The sequence below is a fragment of the Limulus polyphemus genome, unplaced genomic scaffold, assembly GCF_000517525.1.
Source record: "Limulus polyphemus unplaced genomic scaffold, Limulus_polyphemus-2.1.2 Scaffold469, whole genome shotgun sequence".
Classification (NCBI taxonomy): Eukaryota; Metazoa; Arthropoda; class Merostomata; order Xiphosura; family Limulidae; genus Limulus; species Limulus polyphemus.
The window spans coordinates 525,647-540,315 of NW_013666079.1; the positions used below are offsets into that span (position 1 = coordinate 525,647).

The 14,669-nt window shown below is 33.1% G+C and overlaps 1 protein-coding gene across 2 annotated transcripts in view; it reads right to left on the bottom strand.

Moving 5' to 3' along the window:
* The window catches only part of LOC106458477 (potassium voltage-gated channel protein Shal-like), a 26,957-nt gene extending 19,726 nt beyond the window's left edge, over positions 1-7,231 (bottom strand). For both annotated transcript variants that reach the window (XM_013917997.2, XM_022384697.1), the window contains exons 1-2: positions 7,074-7,231; positions 4,654-4,836 (exon numbers count right to left, since the gene is read on the bottom strand). In XM_013917997.2, the coding sequence (XP_013773451.1) occupies positions 4,654-4,836; positions 7,074-7,226 (336 nt within the window). In that variant the 5' untranslated portion in view covers positions 7,227-7,231. The remainder of the gene's footprint in view (positions 1-4,653; positions 4,837-7,073) is intronic.
* Between the last annotated feature and the right edge of the window lie 7,438 nt (positions 7,232-14,669).

Genomic DNA, 14,669 nt, shown 5'->3' on the forward strand with positions numbered 1-14,669 from the left:
TAGTTAGTTTAAAGTTAAGTAATAGTAAGTAAACGAACAAGACGTTGTTATTATTATTATATATCGTAAGGGAAGGGAACGACTATTACTTACTCTATATATATATATATATATATATATATATATATACACCGTTAGATCTAAGCCTAAGTGTAATCTTTATGTTGTTGCATCTGCAGAGAAAAATATGGTACATTAATTACTAGCCTATATGTTGTTACATCTGCGTAAAGAAATACGCTACATTAGTTCCTAGTCAGAACACTGTTAAACTTAGAATAAATAAATAAATACACTGCTTGAGTTTCTAGTTTATAAATTGTTATATCCATATAAGGAAATGTGTTACGTTACTTCATTTACAGAACGAAAAGCTTTAATCTAATTACTAGTCCGTATATTACTGTTTATTTGTGAAATTAAAAGAGTCCGTGCGTGTATGCATGCTCGCAAACCTGGAAACTCAATATTCTTATTGGCTAATTGTACAATGTTACTTTTACGTATACACGAGCGCAAAAGTGAACGACGTTTAACGAGCATTATTCTATACGAGTGCAAAAGTACGACGATTATAAAATTAACTTTAAGAACAATATTTTTAACAAACACGCAAGGAAACACATTAAATTAATTATTTATCTTTCCGTGGTTTATAAATAACGTAATACCATTACATTTCAATAGGCGCTTAAAAATTGACAGTTAAGCCTAAACTTTAAGTACATTTCGTACGCGAAGCACGAGTTTACCTGCTATATAATCTACAGGCACTTAGCCTTAATAGCCACTGCTGCAACTTTATTCATTTTCAATGCTCTACAGGTAACAGATTGCGCGGGAGAAAATGCGATTTAGACTCATATACATAAAATAGATTTACAAAAAAACACATGACGACAGTTGGTTTTTACACTCCTTGATATCATTATTTGAAAAATTCACTATTTTATAACTATTATACTTTTTCAACTGTCTCAATACAGGCGCCTAAGAATCGACAATTAGGCCTTAAGTTCAGATACTCTTCGTATACGAAGCACGAGTTTATCCGCTAGGGGAATAAAATATTACACCATTTCCGTTACTGGTGGTAGTATACCCAACACTTTGTTAATAATTTAGGGAGGGGGTAAAAAAAGAGTTGATATCATTATGGAAGGAAAAGAAAATCAGTAAAATAGCGACGAAGGCAGTTGATTTTTACACTTCTTGATATCATAATTTTAAAAGTTCACTATTTTATATCATCGCTTAACAAGAATTCGATCAAGAAAATACCTCAAGATCTTAGTCAAACATTGCAATTATCCAGAAAGATATGGCGTTTATACAATAAATGTTGTATATTTCGTTTATTGTCATTTCAAGTTTTTTACACTTCTTAACATTAAATCTAAGTACAACAACTCCATATTCTGCTTAGTAGATTGTTGTTTGATTCATGTCCAATACATAACCCAATGTTGTGTATCTGCTCGTTTGATAATTTCCTTGATTTCCGGTATAAATTCTTTCCGAAGAACTTCAGCGATACAAGTCCTTTCTTAAGTAAAACTAGTTTATTCTTTCTCGATACAACTTTGTAATACACAAAATTTCCACAGTCACTTTAAACTTAACAACCTTTATAACACATGCTATAAATCACAGTGATTCACACACACTTTACTTACTGTGCCTATTGTTCGCTTGACTCAATTATCTATCTCTTCAATCTATCTGCATATCTATCTATATCTCTTTAATCGCGCTGGTTTTTCTCGCCAAGCTTATATACTGAAAAAGAGGGCGCCTCAAACAAACTAGAGTTGCCAGGAAAATTCATGATCCTTCGAGAAACTCCAGCGCGCCTGCTCCCAGCGTCGCGTGATTTCCGCTGTCGTAACACCAACAACAGCATTATTTGAAGGATTTGTTTATTTAAAGCATATATGCTTCTCATATATATAGTATTCCACTTAATAATGATGCATATGTGAATAAGATCTTTGGTCTTTGGCTCATATGACACAGCACACGCTTCGTATGCGAAGGTCGAGAATTCAATCCCGTCTATATCCATTTTTTTTCGTAAACAATGTTTCAGTAGTCAATTAATCATATTAAATAGATCGTACGCGAAGTACGTGTTTAATCCCTAGTATGTAAATAAGTATGTGAAACTAATTCCTATTCAATAAAGTGTTATACCCAAGTTATGAAATCCGTCATTTGAGTTTCTAGTTTCTATATTGTTACTACCCATGTAAAGAAATGTGGTCATTATTTCTTAATCTGCACAATGACAAAGACATACGTCACATACTTGTTTGTATATTGTTATATCTAGAAAGAGGTATAGGTTATATCAGTTTCTGTTCTGTGTATAATTATAGCTACAGGTAAAAATTCATCGCTTTATTTCCTTGCTTTATCGCTAAAAACAGAATACATACTAACCGCTTGGAAACAGGCTGATGTTCTTATGTTCCAGAAGGAAGGAAAATCAGCAAATAAACCCGAAATCTACAGATCCATAAACTTAACCAGCAATATAGGAAAACTACTAGAAGAAATTATAACTTATAACTAGACTTATAACTTACCTAGAATACAACCAGAAATACAAAACGATTTCCGAAAAGACAACAACAGACCATCTAATTAGATTAACGAAACAAATAATGCAAGGTTTTAATCAAAAACACTGCACAGTCGCATGTTTTCTTAGTGTGGAAAGAACATTCGATAAAGTATGGTACAACAGACTCAGATAAAACTGTCCAGAATGAGACTCCCTAAAGAAATTATTCGCTGAGTTTCTAACTTCCTGGAAGATAGGAGCATCAGAGTAAATGTTGAGGGGACCTACTCCGAGTGCTGCATTCCGGAGGCAGATGTCCCTCAAGGAGGAGTACTTAGTCTTACTCTGTTTATCATATATGCCAGCGGCATGCCTCTTAAAAATCCGAACCACACCTTCCTCACAGTTCACAGGTGATTTTGCTATGTGGTAGAGTGCCTCAAACCCAACAACAGCAACATACAATATACAGCTACTACTAAACATAATAAAACTTTACTGCAATATATGGAGAATCAAAATTAATTAGCACAAAACACAAGTCATCTTATTTACAAAATTAAAATGAACAAGTAAAATAATACTACAGTTATTTTTAGATGGGACTCTCTTACAGGTAGCAACATCAGCAAAATTCTTAGGGATCATATTTGACTCGAAACTAACCACACACAAACAGCATTAAAACCAAAATCTGGAAAAGGACGAGTTACCTTAGGAACCTGACTGGCAAAAACCAAGGAGCTTCACCTGAAAACATCTTTAAAATATGCAGATCATAGAAAAAACCAGTTATAGAATACGCCTGAATGTATAAAAAACACATAAAAAACTACAGCAAATACAAACTATATATATATAAAAGAAAGCTTACCGAGTCCCGTGCTCAACAAACTCAGCATTTCTTCATAAAAAAACACATGCCGACCCTGTCAGACAGACTCCTAAATAACTCGCTTTAATATTATAAGAATAAATATAAATAAAAATCAACTGATGAGCAAATTAGAAAACTTCATCGTACATGATAAGCTTAACCCTAAGTACCTTTCCACCCCTAAACATCATTAATATGATACTTACAGGCCAAAGAGTGCTAGGCTAAGTGATTCCTAGATACAAACTTAGCTCTATTTCAAAATGATTTTATGTGTAAAAATAGGATTGTGAGTGTGTGTATGTATGAGTGCTAAGTGGAACTGTGTTGTGAGAACAGGACTGAAAGTGCAACCATACATTAGCGAACCTCAGTGCAAACATACTTGTTAATATTAGTCCATGAAATGGACGTGGCTTGAAAATGGTATGTTAAGTTAGAATATTGCGGTCAATAGACAATATTTAATATACTGTGAGTAAAAAAACATAGTAATGGGGATATTACCTTGGGATCAGTTTGAATATAAATAGAATAACACCAACTTATGAGATAGAAGAAACGGTCTACTCTGAATCTGATCCTCCCTGGTCCAAGCATGGACCAACTTCCAACGCAGAATGGCGTATATTGTTTTGATTAGAGAAAGACAGACTTTAATTCAGTTTATAGACTGTATATTTTACACTTTGGTAAAGAAATACATGTATACTGTTAAATCACATGTAAAGTAATTAGCTACTTTAGTCCTTATTACAGTCTATTTTTTTTTGGTGTGAACAAATAAATGTCTAGAACAAAGTTGGTTTATTGAAAAGCAGAATAAATAACTAATAAAGAAAAAGGGCGTTTATAATGCATTTATATTCTTTTTATTTTGGCACCTTTTCCTTTTTGTCTATTGAAAAGTATAAGATTGATGGGTATTTTTTATCATTAGAATATTTTGATAACTATTAGACATAAAAATAGCTGTATTTTATGTTCTCTTTATTACCAACTGTTCTGCAATACCCCGTTTAACTTATATCTTCTTGATTTTCCATTAAAAAATGTAACTTTGGTATAACTTATATTTGATTAGCTAAGGTTGTTATTGCAGTTAAAAATTTATACAATCGTAGCCTCATTGTTTAACGTTTAAGCTGATGTCTAAACCTTGATGACGGAAGTACTGCGAGGGGGATCATCTGAAGATCAAAACGCTCACCGTTGTTTTTTCCAAACACTGAAGCAGATGGTGATGCTGAAGTTCGAAAATATCGCCTGTGTCGTCCTCAACCTCCTGTCCAGATTCTCGTGCAGCAAGTCTCGCCTCAGCCTCCTTCTTCTTGCTAACGAATACTGCACCACTCGTTGCCTTGGCGATTCGGATTCTGGCCATTCTCGCTTTCTAAAAGTGAATAAAGCCATTATATATAATCTGTGATGTATTATAATTTATTTAATTTATCAAAAATACACTTTCATTTCCAAGTTTGTGGCTTGGAATATCTATTGTAATTCATGTCCAAAACAGGGCCCGAAAGTCCTCACCCGTAAGAGCGTGAAATAATGTATGTCTAAGTATCTGTAAACACAGTTAATGCATTTTTACAGGTAGCAAAATAGAATTGTGTTTTGGGAACTTCCACATAGTTTATATTGACATTCAACTCCAAAATTGCTTTGGTCCATACGGATTATTTGCCTCCATCACCACTAACTTTGGTTACGGTTGTGTTTACTAATAAACCACGCTCAGTTTCTCCAACTATTCGATTTTATCTCCATTTATAGTTTTCTTTTCTGTATAACGTTTTAAAGGATCATAATTATCTTTATGGATAAACTTCAAATAACAAGTTTATCATTCGCAATGTGAATTTTTTTTCACCACAAAACTAAAGAAGAGGATAAGCTCATACGAAGAAAGGAATATTTTATTTATCGAACTTTCTGATGTTAAGACTCTCCAATCATAGCTATGCATTAAGAAATATGTAGAATATGCAAAGTTTATCAAACAAAGACACCAAAAAATTGTTACCGATAATGTTACTGTTGTTACAGTCGATTTTTCAATCAAAAGTTAGCTCATTAATCTTTCAAAACAAATTTACTTAACCGTGTTACTGTACGGCCTTAAGCTCACGTCATACCAAATGAATAAAACTTAAATAAATAAAAGAATAATACGCCCCAAGTAGAATAAGTTGAAATTTTATAACAACTATGTCATCAACACCGATAACATAGAATTAACACAAAACAATGATATAAAAGTAGTTTTTAACGACACAGTGTTATGAACTAAAATAATAACAACCCAAAATAAGCACAAATATTTTAAAGTTCAAGTTCTGAATCTGAAGAACAATGAGCATACACAGCCATGAGGAAAAATAATATGTTCTTTATATTGTTTATCTTTCTTTTCAATCTATAATTAATCATCCACTTCGTCATTTACTTTCTGTATTCACTGACTAAGTTCTTTTAAAGAAGTTGGCCAAAAAAGTGGAAATCTCACTTCTAATTTCAGTTTATATATTTGTTGGTAGAAGATGCTAATTTTATAATGCTCATATATACGTTACACATATATTTAATCAATATCAAATATGTCTGTCTTTTTTTTAGGAATTAATTGAAATAAAAATTCGTTATTTTCTAATTAGTTCGTTACCAAGCACTTATCTCAGATTTAAAGATACCCCCTAAGATAAACAGAAATAATTCATTTTGACTTTGTTACCATAGTAATTTACCTGTAACAGAATGAAAAAATAATATTGGTGAACATGTTTCTACCAGTAGATATAGCAAACTATTTTTGCATACTTGAACCGGAACAGCTATTAGTTATGTTGTATGTGAAAATAACAAAAGACTTATTTGAGAATTTCAATTAATAACTATTTATACTATTATTTTTTAAACTTTAGACATAAACCAATAATGTTTGATGAAAAACGTTTTGTGTTATAATAGTTTAGTATCAAAGAGCCCTCCAATAGCTCAGCTATAAGATTGAAGTCTTATACGCTCCATTGTCAAGGAAGATCGTGGTGATATTTTTTCATTCTTCTTAGCATCTTCTATATTATAAGTCTCGTTCATTCTGTATACTAAGCAGTCTATGACGCCTATCTTTACTCTGTTGTCGTGGTTTGATTTTTATACTGGTTATTCACCAGTTACCGTAGGTTTACAGACTCCTGTGGTATATATGCCGTGATGAAAAATACGTTTAGGAATAGAAGCTTGCTATTTCGTTTCATTTCTATCATGAGTTGTATTGCTGGATTGTTTGTTCACGTGATTCGTGAATTCTCGAATCTTGTCTGTAGTGTATATGACCATAGTGCATAACAATAACAATTGTGTGTCCAATATATTAGCCATCAATAAGCAGCACCCGTACAATTCTAAGTTTCACTCTTCAGATGGATATTGTGATGCTTTTGCTAATGAGCATTTGAGATTGCAATTTAGAAAGTCTATACATGAGTAGATCTTGAATGCAAAAATGGTATTAGGGCTAACTGGAAAGACAGCCAAACTCAACCAGACTTTTTAGAATGAAAAATAAGATAAAAGTGACTGTATGAATTAAAATTATATTTGAACGTAAATTTTGACAAATACCTTTTGAGCTTTCCGCTTATCTGCCCTTTGATTTTGGTGGTAGATTCGAGAAAAGTTCGAAACAATAACAGGAACCGGGAGTGCAATCACAAGTACTCCACTCAAGGAGCAGACGCCACCTACAATCTTGCCCGCGATAGTGGCTGGAACCATGTCACCGTACCTGTGTGAGAATAGAAAATAATTTATTTGTCTTTAAAAATAAATAGATGATTGAATAATATTCAAGATTTTTAGATATGTTGATGAATTTTTGAGTCCTTCTGAATACGTTTTTATAGCTAGATTATTATAAACTAATTTAATGTTTAAATACTCAAATAGTTTTAGTTGACAATTATTTTAAGTACTTATTTTTATTTTATCGTGCTAATTAACAGTGCAAAACGTGGCATGTCCTAGTTTTTGAAACAACGAAATTGGTGATACCTTTTTTTTAATTGAAAAAATCGCTACCCACATTCTCTGTTTCCAAACTGAAACCCACATTCTAAACTGTTCAACTTGGGGCATGATGGTGGGTAAAACAAAATCCGTTGAAAATATGTGATAGTTTGGATTACCACAGTCTGAGCAACTTAAAGTGGAAAATTGTTAAACTATAACTCCTGTTAATAACACACTTGCAGGTTGTTTTGGTCGCATCACCGTGTGTCTTGATCTCTAAAATTCCAGATTATTAAGAAATGAGTTAAGAATATCTATTGTTACACAAAGTCTCGAAAGATGTGTGTTTCACAACAATACCTTGGCAACGCTTGTGTTTACGACTGTTCGTTAATTAAAAATATATTTACTTTCAAAATTGTTAAAATAATTCATCATTTTCTGGTCAATCAAGAGTCCAACTTAACTGGTTCAAAAAGTTTCCTTAGTCTTTTCTCTAGGACAACTTATTGGAGCTTTAAAGCAATTTTGCTGTTGTAACATTCGTACGGTTTGAACGAATATGATCTTAAGCCCAATTCCCTCCAGCCATAGGTATCAATAGTTCTTCTGTATCCCTAACCGAATCTTTGATTTGTTTAAACTTGAGTCAATATCCTTTGTTAAAACAGTATCTCCAACTGGAAAAAGTTCAAGTTCTTCAAAGTTTGCTTTTTATGACTACAAACACGTGCCTTGATACTTTGGTTATCTTGACTTTTAATATGACACTTAATCTTAAATGTATTGGTAGGTTTTGTTCAGAACGGACACCTAAGTTCAAATTTGATATTTTGCTTAATATATCTCTAGATCTATAATTATTCAATCATAGCTAATATGTCTTACGTTTTGAAAGAAATATTATCAAGTTTTGCTTTAAAAAAAAACCAAATAGCACAGGATCAAAGTTTCGGAGGGGCACGAGTTGAATAAATATGGCGCTACTTAAATGCGTTTTATTCCTGCGTGGCAGACTAAACACATTAAGTATCAGGAGAATTGTTTCAACTTGGTATAAGAACAGACTAAATCCCTGCCTCTGGTATTTTAAACTGCCTAAGCTGTAGTTTTTGCACCACTCTTGAATGTAGTCTCAAATAGTAGATCGATCTAAACGAAGATTCTCTCTGGAGTGCCATCTGGTGAGAAGTTTATAGAAAAGCCGATCTCCGACCATATATAACCTTACAAAGTTCAGGGCTTCTGAATCTTATTTCCCCCAAGGGAAGTTGGATCTCATTTCTGATCTTGATAAAAAGCGCAACGTTTCGGAAGTTGGTTGGCTGTGTTGCTGCCTGAATTATTACCATATACTTTTCAAAATACATTAAACTTAGAGCAGCTTAGTGCAACCGCAGGCGTGAAATTTGGACAAAAGGTGATGGATGATTGAAGGGAAAAGAACCAAAAAGTATTTCAGCTAAAAGTATCTGTTCGTGGAAAATATTTAACTAAATGTTTGTTTTCTTTTAATTTATGCACAAAGCTACACAATGAGCTATCTGTGCTCTGCCCACTACGGGTATCGAAACCCGGTTTCTAGCGTTGCAAACCCGCAGACATATCATTGTGCCACTGGGGGGGCAACTAAATGTTTTGGCGCCAACAGTGTTTTTCTTTATTAATTTATTAAGACAAACGAACATAATCGATGACTTATAATAATAATAATACAATTCCTGGCAAGGCCAACGGTAAAAATAAGACAGAATTTTTTTTACCAGTCATTGGAATTCGTGTAAAAAGAATCAATTAGAAAAAAAATCAGAATTTGTAATTGAGTTATGATAAGGCAATTTTATATAGTAATGTCGATCACTTCTTTCAGTGCATTGTTAGGCAAAATCGAATGTTTTATATCTAAGTTAGAATTAACACTTTAATCCTCTCACCAGAAATAGCCAAACCTGGTGCCAATGTTATTACTACGATACAATCTAGAAGATTCCAGGTTCGAGCTGTGATATATCACTGAATGTACTCCACAATTTCAACTGTGAAGGGCTTACAGTTGTGACAGTCTATCCCGTTATTCCGTTAAGAGTTGACTCAAGTATAGATGGTGCTGTTCATTGGTTGCCCTCTTTCTAGTCAACAGTTCGAAATTTTGCGTGGCTGTTGCTGAAAGATTGAGGTCTCTAACATGGCTATCCAGCCTATGTGTTTCATAAGGTGCCATTTACCTTAAAAGTACCAATAACAAATACAAAATCTCCCTAATGTGATATGCTTATGCCATTTAGGTTAAAAGTACCAATATCAAGTACATAATTTCGCGAATGTGATATGTTTATACCATTTAGGTTAAAAGTACCAATACTGGCATTCAACCAGTTGTAGTTATGCCTCGTTAAGCTACAGTTCACAATTTAAACAACTACATTCAATTAATAAAATAAAATAAAAAACACTCCAATTTAAGCTATAGTTTGGAAGTTATAAACTAGAATGAAGGCAGCTAGTCAATTAACAGTACCCACCAACAAATCCTTGGACTTGTCTTGTTTGATCGTTTAATTGTGGGATTTCACTGTCACTTTTGTAGAGCACTTACTGGACGCAAACCATTGATACCCAGATTCACAATCAAGACTCGCTAGCCACAAGGTCACGCACAGCCCTTCTGACATACTAAAACAACGCCTGTTTGTTTAGAAACGTTATCGATACTTGTGGCTAGTGACAAGAAATGCTTAACTCACTTTCATCGTTTTTGGAAGACGTCATGAACAAAAAGGCCAAAGACAAGTTGGAGTGGCCATTAATTTCATTAGCAGTTTTGTTATTTGCTTTTATATTCTGCTATTGACCTATTTTGGAATTACAGGGGGAAGGGTGTCCGGTAATGAAACCTATAAAAATGGCACCGTTATCCATGTCTCCAATAATGCAGTAATACCAGCACTGGTACACATAGTACTAAACTGTCGGAATAACACTGTCGCACTTTTAGTTCTCAGGATTAAAAGTAAAATAAGAAATTTAATTGCGTTTGAGCGGTCTAAACTTGAATTACAAAAAACTGAAAAGCTTTAACCACCAGGTGACATTGAAAAAACATGACAGAACCATAACATTTTGTAATGTAATTTTGGATCATATTATTAGTAAGATTATATAATAGCATTATGAGCCTAGTTATTAAAATATTACTGTATCCTCATAAATACAACCATAAAAACGTCATGACCGCACGTTTCTCGAACATCACTTTGTTCTAATACGGTCGGGCGTGGCCTTATCCTCGACGTGCTTGGATTGTGAACCTGTAGCTTCAAGGTTTGCTATCGTTACCACAAAACTAGGTGCACTAGAAGTGCGACGGTTAAATTCCATCACATTATTCTATGAGATAAGAGTACCCCAAAAGTTGGCGGCAGGTGCTGTTAACTAGTTGCCTTCCCTATACTTTATCAGTTCAGAGTTAGAGATGATTATGCTTAGATAGTCTTCGTGCAAAATTCCGAAACAATCAAGTTTTACCACAATGTTTCACAACCACTGGTAGGGAAACCAGCTTCCGGAATAGAAATGCTAAAGCTCTTTTTAACACAATGTCAAGAAAGAACAAGTTTAGCTTTGTTAGTTCCAAGAGGTATGTTGTTCGGTGTAAAAAATAAGTAAGATAAATAATACTGAACCGACTTCAGCATTACACTATTATACAACATAACTTAATGTAGAGGCGAAATAATTTAGGGTTTGAAATATAAAATGTTATGTAAGTTTTTTTTTGCTTGATTGTTTGTTTTTAAGCACAAAGCTACCCAATGGATTATCTATGCTTTGCTCAGCGCTGGTATCGAAATGCAATTTTTGGCGTTGTACGTCCTAAGTCTTGTGTAAGATTAAATCTCCTACTAAACCCAAAGCAATTTAGATATTGACCCAGACAAACCAATACCCAAAACACTAGAAAGAAATAAGAGGAAAGTCCCTACATGAAGCGTTGTGAAGCTCTTACAGTTAATCTACAATAATCAATCCGACATTTACTACCTGGGCTTGGAACTACACTTCACACTAATTCTCTACTACCTCTATCTAATGTTCAGTAATTATCTCTCGTTCGAGTGGATGACAGAGAACCATGTTAACTACCGAATGAAGTGTGTGTGTCCACAAACTGTGTGGTCCATGAACATTTCCGAAGAGTGTATATAATAAACAGGTATATATATATATATATATTTCTTAAATTAACTCTTGAATAAAAAGATTCGTACAACAAAGCTTTCTAAGGACATCCAATTACGGGGAATTTCAGCCTTTCAGATATTCGTGTCATGTAACTGTTGAAGGGAAACAACAAAAATTCAGGAGTTATACTGTACCTAAACACTTTCATACGTCAAGAGAGAGCCGACACATAAATGTTTATATGCAGAAATACAAATGAAGGTTTGAGGTATGAAAAACAGAACCGATCAATATCATAGAATATTAAAACTACCACATGTTCTTTGTAGACAAAGTGACATCTCCTTAGAGTATACTTGTAAAACCTCATATACAAATGAAAGTTTCGGTTATATACGTATATACATTCTTCTGTTTAATTGTGTGCGTGCGTACGTTGATTATTTTGGTTCTCCTAGTGGACAATAGTCACGCCACAATGAAATACCCAGTATAAACAGAAATTAACCTTAAATTCTTAGTCAAATTACTAGTGCCTCCTTGTTTTTTAATATAATATATATATATAAATTATTGATCATTTGAGATACTGGACAAACTTTCTCTGCTTATTTCACCTTTATACGACACAGTAATGCAAATAAATTTTCGGTAGGGTAGAAAATGTAACGTTATTGTTCTATTTCAAATATCTTTATTCAATATATACCCACGTTAGAAATTGTATTAAAACAGGTGTTACTGTCTGTCATTAATCAATAAAAATCTCATCTCGATTATTGACGATTAATATGTTCAAATGTTGAGAGCATCAATATTTTCTCTGCTTAGAGGACACACTAAATACCATTATTGTACAGTAAATTGAGTTGCTATGGTACCAGTCTCACATGACAACGAATTTACCATTTTCCAAATATCACACATTCCATTAAATCAGACACGCTCAACATGATTTTCTGATATTGCTGGTTACCAGTGAACCTACAGACTAATACACAGAGCACAGATTTCAAATGCCCTAGCACTTGTACATGGAAAACTGTTTGACAGGTTTATGATTAATTAAAAAGCCACATAAATTTGTTAATTTACATTTAATGTAATTTGGCAAACGATACAGTATTCATATGATAACATAAGGAGTTTGTTACAACAGGCTATATTTAATCTAAGTAGTGGTAGGACAAGTAAAATCTCTATAGAGTATTTCAGAACTGTATGCCACTTCTAGTTGAAATGTTATTTTCCCAACAGCTTTGATTACGTCATTCCCTCGGCATTGAGAGAGCTGATGCTATTGTAAATGTTATTACAATCTCTATGGTATAATACATACTGTATGAGGTTTTACTTTGCATTACCTTTGAGTGAGTTAAAGAAACTTTTATTACGTACTTTAGGCAAATATATATCTTTATAATATAGCATCGAGAATCACATATATTGCGAATTATATACAGTCAGCTTGTGAGACTTATTTTACTGAAATTGTATTTACAGTTCTTGTCGTTCAAAACTAATAAGTTGTAATTAACTAATGAAACTGTTAAGATTAAGTTTCTCGTTGTGTTAAGGGATTGCATCAGTGCGCGTGGAACTTTAGTTTGGATAATAATAACAGTACGAGTTAATTTTAGGTTTAAATGTTTACTAAGATATTTAGCCATTGTTGATGAAAAAATATGCGTCTATAAATGTTTTAGCACAAACTTATAACGCGCTTCACTTTTTCAACCTCACTAAATATAACATTATTTCGCAAAAAGTGTCACCTGATTTAACCACTCGCGCCTCTTCACAGTAGTGTGTTGTCTGTCAGTAAGTCAGTAGACACTAAAATGACATCACATAAGGGAAGCTTCACGTTGCAATTTGTACTGTCTTGATGTCGTAAAACGTGCGCATGCCATGAATCACGAGAAGATTTATACAATATGTAGGCTACAACACAGCATGTCATATGAACTTTAAAAGCAAGAAATAAAAGTATTTGTTACTATTAATTTTGATTTTATTTACTCTTGAAACAGGAGATCCTGTGAAAGTACATCTAATCTAAGTACATTGTTATTTATCATTATTGTTATAATTTGGTACTTACAACATACGTCACAGAACAATACAAGCGCGTTAAAATATTTGTTATTCTAACTCAGCAGCCAGGTGAAGTAATGATCAAATAAAGTTACAAGTTATGACTGACTTAGGTTGTTGAATTTAGCAAAGTTTTAAAATTGATAAGTGTGTTAAAACTGAACAGGTTTGTCAGAAAGAGATTACTGAGTTTTAAACCATTTGTGAAAGTTGAGGCAAAGTTGAAGGAACTTGAGTACCTTGTTTAAATTGGAAAAAGTTTTTCAAACTGTTACAATTTCTATTGAAATCTAAATAGCTTGTTAAAATGAACATACATCGTTAAAACTGACATATGTTCTTTGTTTTTTATATTGGTATAGTTTGTTGGGAATAGCCCACGTTGTTAAAATAGCATAAAGTCAGTCAACAACATATTCATGTAAGGATTTTCTAAACCTCGTATACTTGAACAACTTGATTCACAGAAGTTTTCTATGTACATTCGCTCATTACCTTGTGAGGCATAAACAAATCAACAAATAGTAACCTTTCAACAAAACACTCAAAGGAACAATAAAGTCTGTATAACGTTTCACCACCATCATCACAGTTCCTGTACAACATACTATACTATAGTTTAATGTATATATATATATATATATATATATATACAGTTGCCTAGCGAAACATTTTATAAGGTTGATGATTTCATTTCCTGTAAGATATATTGTTAAAATGGATAACTGACCGTACTCTGTCTTCTTTCAAAAATTGAGCTCCTCCTTCTGTAAGCAAAGAACGTTAGTGTAAATAATGTTAAGAGTATAAAAAAACGAGATCTTTTTTATTACATTTGTCTTTTTATTCCCCTGTTTCGTAGTTGAAAAAACTGGGTTAAGTGGATTTTAATTTATTTCCACACACACAAAAAAGTCACATGAGATCGAT